The 8,562-nt window shown below is 41.9% G+C and overlaps 1 protein-coding gene across 1 annotated transcript in view; it reads right to left on the minus strand.

Annotated features, from left to right (window-relative positions):
* The window catches only part of STARD9 (StAR related lipid transfer domain containing 9), a 93,691-nt gene extending 90,987 nt beyond the window's left edge, over positions 1–2,704 (minus strand). Inside the window, exon 1 of the mRNA XM_070935743.1 lies at positions 2,658–2,704. Coding sequence (XP_070791844.1) covers positions 2,658–2,704 — 47 coding nt within the window. The remainder of the gene's footprint in view (positions 1–2,657) is intronic.
* Positions 2,705–8,562: the final 5,858 nt, after the last annotated feature.

Here is an 8,562-nt window from a genome sequence, read left to right on the forward strand (position 1 = left end):
TTTTATTTGTATTTGTTTATTCTCCTTATGAAAGCCTAAGGCAATACATGCAATAACTGAAAGTATAGTGCTTAGAAAGTTGTACTGCTGAAATTCTGCACATAAAAATCAACAAAAATAAGTATTTTAAGATGTTTCTTAAGATGTTTCTTTGTTTCTGCCAATTAAAGCTTAACTGCCTTAGAATGTCAACATAACACTGCAAGGCTGAGAGACTATCTTGCCTATAACAGTGGAAAGTTATTTATAATGGCCAAATGTCAGAAAACATGATGTAGCCATTGAGCTGCACCCAAAACAAAGACCTGACAGTACATAGACTGCATCTGTTTCACTTTTTTATTATTCCCTCTTCTCCAGAGGAGGGATTATTTGTCACACAGATTTTGTACAATTCCAAAGTTTTCTTTCTTCTATCCTCCCCCAAAATACACATGCTCTTAATTATTTTATTATACACACATGTTCATGCAGCGACTATAGCCAATAGTTATGGGAGCTGAATTTGCAGTACTGTAATTTTGTAAATCAAAATTATTGTTCAGTAATAGATAAGCATCAAGCTTGAGGATATGTGGAATTACTTAATAATGAAGCTCAAGCCACAAAGCAGGAAAAGATGATCAGGTAGGAAAATTATAGAGGGTTAAATGACTCATTGTAAGGTAAACCTCAAATTAGATACAGTTTAAATTGAAAAATAAGGTCTTTCATTACTAAATAAAAGAAACAGATGAGATAATTCACTCTAGTACTGAATCTGTTCAGCAGAAGTGAGTGCTAGAACAAAGGATTCTGACATTGTTCAGGCTATATGAAAAAAAGACTAGTTGCTTTTTGAATACTTTGACAGTAACAAACAAAGTCTAGATAAGTACTGTACAGGTAGTCCTTGACTTACGTCCACAATTGAACCCAACATTTATGTTGCTCAGTGAGACAGTTAAGGGATTTTTTCCCCATTTTACAATCTTTCTTGTCTTAGTTAAGTGAATCACTGCAGTTGTTACATTACTAACACGGTTGTTAAGTGAACCTTGCTGCCCCATTGACTTTGCTTGTCAGAGGGTTGGAAAAAGTGATCACATGAATGGGACACTGCAACAGTCATAAATATGAGTCAGTTGCCAAGCATCTGAATTTTGATCACATGACCATGGGGATGCTGCAACGGTTGTAAGTGTGAAAACCGGTCATAAGTCACTTTTTTCAATGCCGTTGTAACTTTGAACGGTTACTAAATGAACTGTTGTAAGCCAAGGTCTATCTGTATTCAAAAATAAGGGCAGTACTTATAAAAGCATGGTACTCAGTGACATAAAATAATTAGCAACAAAAATGTACTGAATAGGGCAGAGACTGGGAAGCTGATGAGTAGCACCCAGTTTCAAACTGACACATGTGACCCATTTCACAAAACATTCATTCAAGCAAAGGAAGATGGAAGAATCACATTTTTCTCATTTTTAAAAAAATGGAAATACAGTCTTTAAGGATCTGGATCTTCACAAATAACAAGGATATTTATTGTGTCCATAAACTGTAACTTGGAAAGATTTTTCATATCTTCCTTCAAAATACATCTAAATTAGTTTAGCCTGAAATCATAATTAATAATCCTGATTTCAATGACAAATCCCCCAAGGAGGATATGATTGCTTTCACATAATACATTGATAGTTAATTCAATCATGGTTTACTGTAGCCAAAAAGAGCCTTGGTAGTACAGTGGTCTAAGGCACCCTGTTATTAAGCTGGTTATTAAGACCAGCTGCCTGCAATTACTGCAGGTTCGAATCTCGCCAAGGCTCAAGATTGACTCAGCCTTCCATCCTTTCAAAGGTAGGTAAAATGAGGACCCAGATTGTGGGGGCAATAAGCTGACTTTGTATAAATATACAAAAGGATGAAGGCTATTGCTTAACGCATTGTAAGCCGCCCTGAGTCTCTGGAGAAGGGCGGCATATAAATCAAATAATAAAAAAAACAAAACCCAATTTTCTGGGTTCTCCCAACCCATTTGACCACTAATCACACGGATTGAGTTTACACACAGCACTCATTTGATTCAGGGTACCACCATAAACATAGTTAAAAAGTATTCCATATAAACGAAGCATAGGTTACACATCTTCAACAATTTTGGGGGGGGGGGGAATATATTCAATATTACTAGAAAGCAGCTGCAGAAAGTGCCTTGCATTTCTTAAAAAAGTAGCGAAAGAAGAGACTATTTGTAGCTCAGGGTTGAACATGAAGTTCTGCTTAGCTCTTACAGCCTTTGCACGTTTTCCTAGCCAAAAGCAGGCTTGCCTTGTTTGGTCACGCCGTGTAGTGTAATTAATTCTCTCTTCTGCACGCTACACTTTAGGGACAGTCCCGACCTCCTTGCAATCCAGCACGACTCTCCTCACTTCTCACGTTCCCCAAAGAGGAGCAAAACGCGCGGGCAACCACTTTCATATCAACACAAACACACTTCGTGGAAGGAGCGCAAGTCAAGCCTAGCAAACCTCCGCTAACTAAAGCTCGGAGGAGAAAAGGGCGCAGCTGCGCAGAGCACGCGAGCGGAGCTTTTCTCACTTGGGCAAGCACGTGTGGACGCAAGTCCACGCGTTCGAGGCTTCCCCTTTTCCACTCCTCAGCCGCTGCCTCACCTTTTGCTGAGGGGCCGGACTCGCACAGCTACTTTGACGTTCGCCATGACCTCTCGGACCCCGGGGAGAAACGGCGCCGTTTTGGCCGTCCGAATCCCGGCTCCACATCACCCCGCTTGCTCCTCAGCCGCTGCTCAAGCGCTCCACCAAGAGCACCCCTATCGGCGAGGGAAGCAGCGCTGCCGCCCGACCCCGCCCGGCCGTTCTTTGGGGGACGTGGGGCGGAGGGGAGGGAGGGAAAGGCCTGCCCGCTTGGCAAGAGCAGAGGAAATGGGGAGGGGCGCCTTGGGCTGCTTGCGCCACAGGATCTCCTCGGCTCCGGCTCCTTTCGGGTGGGCGACAAAGTGGCCCGTTTCAAGCGCTGAAACCGAGGAGGAAACGCCGGAGCGGAATGTCTGCAGTTTGGGGCTGTCGATCTCATGACCCATCCTGGAAAAAGAACAAAAACAACGCGATGAGCCCGATTTGAGTGTCGCGGGCTCGCTCAGAGGATACTCCAAAGACAGAACCGCGTTGAGGCTACAACACGGTCGATTTATATGTGGACGCGGACCAACAATTGACCGAGATAATAACAAAGGGGGGGGGGCGGACAAGCAGTTGACCGGTCGTTTGGGCAGCGAAGTAGGAAGTCCCTTGGCTTATGTTCGCTTTACAAAGACTTCTAAAGGACGGCGAACATACAGGTAGTCCTCGACTTACAACAGCTCATGTAGCGACCGTTCAAAGTTGCGACGGCACTGAATAAAGTCACTTATGACCATTTTTCACACTTACAACCTTTGTAGCATCTCCGTGCTGCTGTGATCAAAATACAGATGCTTGGGAACTGGTTCATACTTATGACCGTGGCTGTGTCCCAGGCAGTGGTGGGTTGCTCCCAGTTCGCACTGGTTCTACAGAACCGGTAGTAAAACCAACGGGAGGCTCCGCCCACTGACCCTGACGTCATCAGAACGCTTCTGCGCATGCACAGAAGCTTCTGCGTGCGCGGCCCCATTTCGAACCGGTAGTAAAGGTTAAGTAGAACCCACCTCCGGTCCAAGGGTCACGTGATCCCCTTTTACAACCTTTTGACAAGCAAAATCAATGGGGAAACCTAATTCGCTTTAACAACCATGTTACTAACTTATCAACTGCAGTGATTCACTTAACAACCAGGGCAAGAAAGGTCGTAAAATGGGGCAAAGCTCACTGAACAAATGTCGCACTTAACAAAAGAAATGTTGGGCTCAATTGTGGTCGTAAGTCGAGGACTAGCTGTATACAGTTTGCCTTGCTATCAGATCGAATACCCGAGACATAGCTAACTTGTAAGGATGCGAGCGAGCATCAGAGTTTGCATAGCTCGCAAAGTTATAATGAGGTTTGCTGGGTTTGGGCACAGAAATACAATTCAACAGCACATTAACATTTAGTTCTGTTGTAACTATGAAAAACTAGGTTAAAATCATAACTGATAAATGTACCTTCAAATATATTGCGTCTACAATATTAATGAATAGGTCTATCTTTTTTGAACATCCACTAAGGTGCTCAATAAACCTAATTTTGTTTGCCTTTTAAGTAGACAATATATCTGAGGATTGCATGGGATGTTTCCCACCCTTATAAAAGGCTTGTCCCTTTCCCCCAATCTCTTTAACTGCTATAAATAGTCCTAAATTAAGGACCATTTGTTCAGTGATGGTTCAAAGTTAAGGTTGGTGTGGAATGAAATGTACTTATGCCTGGTTGCAGCAGCTCAGCAGTCATGTGGTCAAAACTGAGAAAAAAACTAGTGTAGATCATCTATGGAGGGCAGCAGCAGCAGAGTGCAGGAAATCAAAATGAGAGGTGGGGGATGGAGATTGGCAGGTAGAGGTTCTCTTGGACGCTTTAACTCCTGCTCAAAGAGCAGGTGGCAATTGTGGTTAGGAGAGCCTTTGCACAAGGTTGTGTAATGCACCAGTTACATCCTTTTCTGGATTGGAAGTCCCTGCAGTCACTCAAGCCCAGGACATCTTAAACTTGGACTATTGCAATGGGCTCTAAGTGGGGCTACCCTTGAGTATTTGGAAGCATTAGTTGGCACAAATGCAGTTGCATAGATATGCATTCTGGGTGGCCCATGTTAACACTGCTATTCCACAAGCACTGGTTATCAGTTTCCTTCGGAGTCCCATTCTGTTGTGACCCAGGCCCAAGTAGGTATTATCAGACACAATCAGTTTGAAAACAAACACTTTATTAGAACAGCTAAGAATTAACTCATTCTCAGTGTAGTCCAAACTAATTCAAAACAAATTCTTCATAACACAATTCTTCAGCCTTATCACCAACCTTGGTCTAATTAGGCAACCTGCCAAAGGCTTTTCTTGGCAAAAGTTCAGAAGCCGAAGATAAATGCAAATCTATCAATGTTGTTTTCCTACAAAGAACCCAAGAGCCATTGCTGGTCTTTTAAGCCTTATGGGAGGGGCCAATCATCTCTTGGCCTTACTCCCGAGTTGTCCTTTTTGCTTTAGCTGCTCTTGCCTTTTGGCAGCTCTTCTCATGTGTGCACTAGGAACAGGCTCCTCCTGTTCTTCTGCCTCTCTGCTGTCAGTGTCTGGAGGCTCCGGAGTCCGCACATCACTCCCAGATGGCCCTGGCCCCATCTCTGTCTCTGACGCAAAGCCTTCATCTGGGCCTTCTCCAGCCTCCAGGACTGGCCCTTGTTCTTCCTCAGCCTCCTCACTGTCCAACTCCGCAGGCTGCTGGCGGACCACAACACATTCAAGGAGTTTGTTCTTAATCTTTAAAGGCATAGGTCCAGGTTATGTGAGGAACCATCTCACCCTGATGGGATTAGCCCATCTCACCCATGCTGGCAGAAGAGGCATGCTGCAGACCCCTTACTGGTCAAGGAATGGCCCAAGAGAAGACCCTTTTCTACTGGGACTTCCGCCCTTTGAAACTTCATGCTCAAGTTGAGATATACAGCAACAGGCATGAAGACTTGGCTTTGCCAATCAGCCTGGCACTAATGGGGAACTGGCATCTTGGAAACAGTTAACGGACTATGACACCTCCTCCCCATGTACATCTTGCTCCCTTCCTCCCCATTTTTATCAATTTTAAATCAAATTTAAAATTACTATTTTAATATACTGATGTTTTATTGAGTGTAAGTCATCTAGTGCTGCCTTTAGGAGAGATGGATGGCATGTAAGTTTGATAGACAGACAGACTGACTGACCGACTTCGTCATGCTAGTATTCAGGATCCCTGAAGGAAGATTTCATTTAATTGACAAGGACCAATAACTGTTTCTAATTGATCTGGAACTCAAAAGCAGAAGCCAACTCTTCAAAAAATGAAGGGGTGGGAGACAGTGGGTAAATATTTCACACCTCCTATATATGTTAGAAGATGCCAAGAACATTCTGCACTATGCAATTATTTTGATACTCCATCTGTTCTAATTTCTTTTAACTGGAGATAATTGTTCTTTTTAAGGTGATTGTGACAGTTTGATTTGCTATTATTTCTATTTTACAATCTGCTGCATAGATTTAGCTAAAACTATTCAGTTTTATTCCCAAAAAATAATACATGTCTGGATAATAAGCCCAATCAGGCTTCCCTGGACACAATGGCAAGGAAAATGATGGAGCTTGAAAGTTAAGACCTGCATCCTGCTTCTCACCCACCCCACCTGCCACCCCCAAATTGCATCCCTAAAGGGGGCAGGTGGCTAAGCAAGGGGCAGGAGCTCTGCCATGCCTGGTGAGGGGGGAGGAGAAGAGATGGCAAGGGGAGCCATGTCTCGCTCCACGTGTTTTGCTTCTCCTCACCCCACCTGCCACCCCTCTCGATAAAGATGGTGGGGAAGGGAATCACTGTTGCCATTGGGGTGGGGTGGAACGTGTTGGGCCGCTCAGCCAGCGTGAAGAACAGGGAAGGGAGGCAACGGCAGTGACGGGACATCCAGTCCCAAGCTCGCCACCTCCTGCACCCCCAAAATAACAAGACCCCCTGATAATAAGGCCAAGCCCTTATTTGGGGGGTCAAAAGAAAATAAGACCCTGTCTTATTTTCAGGGAAACACAGTAGCCTTTGAAATTCAGATGAAAGCAGCAGAAATCCAAAATAAGCATTCCACATGGTAGCCAACTTTGACAGTTAATCACTAAAATCAATTTTTAAAAAAAATTATATTTAATAAAAACAGTTCTTTGCAAACCTATTCAGGCTGCTACAAGCACAATAAATACAATAGAAACTGAAAGTACAATACATTTTTACATAAGATTATATGATAGCCAAGAATCACAGGTAAAACAAAGCCTTGTTTTAGTGCTATACAATATAAATTGTGCCCCCTAGTGATAATTATTAGTATTCCAAAAGAAAGGATTTCTGACTGCACATTGCTGTTGCAGCTTGTCATTCATGGTATTTTGTTGTTATTGTGAGTCCAGCCAATGTAATTTATGGTTTGCTCAAGACATTACTTTCTTTCTTTTTCCTGCTGACCACTAATACTTAAGGAAACTGTTTAAACACCTGTTATGTTTAACTTTTAAAATAAAACTTCTTTCAAATTCAACCTAATTCCTGGTGACTTCACAAATATATCTTTGTAATTTTCTTTAAAAGAATACAGTTCAATCTTTTCAAGAAGCTATGTTTATGTTAACTAATAATTTAGTTTTCAAGGAAAGTTCATTACTTGTAAATTAAATTGTATTTAGGATTTGAGGCTGGAATCCCAAACATGAGGATATGAATGCCGTTGAATTTCAGAGTAGAAATCCACTTAGTCACCAGGAATCAAACAGAAATGTTATCTTTTTACTACTTTTAGTCAATCTAGGTAGGGATTGAAAACTTAAATAGGGTCAATTGGGTTAGCACTGTTGGATAATAGACTATCAACATACCAGCGCTATAGATTAGATTGGAAAGATGAAAACTTGTCCCAGAAGAATGGCAACCCACTTCCATACTGTTGCCACAAAAATCACACATGCATGTCCAGAACATACATGTCCGAAGTTTATCTTGAATGGCTTTATTCTGTTTCTGCTGAAATACTCTTAGAATTATAGAACCAGAGAATTAAACCCTGATGCTATATTTGGGTCTTCAGATACAACAAACAGTAGTTTTACAATTTTTAAATAAATCAGTCTCTGGATTCACACAATGCTAATTAAACCAAGGTTAATGTTCCAGTGACTTAAGAGAGGTGGGATAGCCATTTGCCTGATATGCTTTAATTTGGATTCCTGGACAAAGTAGGGAATCAGATCAATGACCTACTGGATTTTTCCAATTATCTGGAGGTCTAGGCTGAGAGGAAATGCTTAGCATATTCTCAAATTGTCTGTCACTGATTACATTTACTAAAGCAGTATTTTATTATAAAGTATAAAAATGAAGATTCTTGAAAATACCCAAGAAAGCAAACAAATGGTTCATCAAACCCAGAGTTCTCACTTGAGGCACAAATGACTAGGTTGAAAGTTTGGACACTTTATGCAAAGATCTAGCTTTGGAGAAGGCTGCAGTGCTGTGAAAAGAAGGGGGGAAAAGAGGAGAGAATGACCAGCAGCAAGGCGGATGGACTCAGTTACAGCAGTGATGAGTGCACTAGCACTAGCTGCATATAGCTCTTTAAGCATTGTGACTTTTTGTCATAAAAACAGCTCATATTTTTAGTTGCCGAAAACCAAATATATTACAAGATTTTTCTAAAAATCTCAGATAGTGGCTGTTGCAGATTTTAAACAATACAGCTTTTAAATAAAAACATCATCAACACAGTATAAGCAGAAAGGAAGGAAAATGCAAGGTTGCAAGTAACATTTTCACTTACAAGCTCACACTTTGAACTGTTATTGACAGACATCTGGATCAAACAAGCACAAACCCAAAG

This window comes from Pituophis catenifer, unplaced genomic scaffold, assembly GCF_029215685.1.
Source record: "Pituophis catenifer annectens isolate HBS135680 unplaced genomic scaffold, rPitCat1.0.hap2 SCAF_1, whole genome shotgun sequence".
Classification (NCBI taxonomy): Eukaryota; Metazoa; Chordata; class Lepidosauria; order Squamata; family Colubridae; genus Pituophis; species Pituophis catenifer.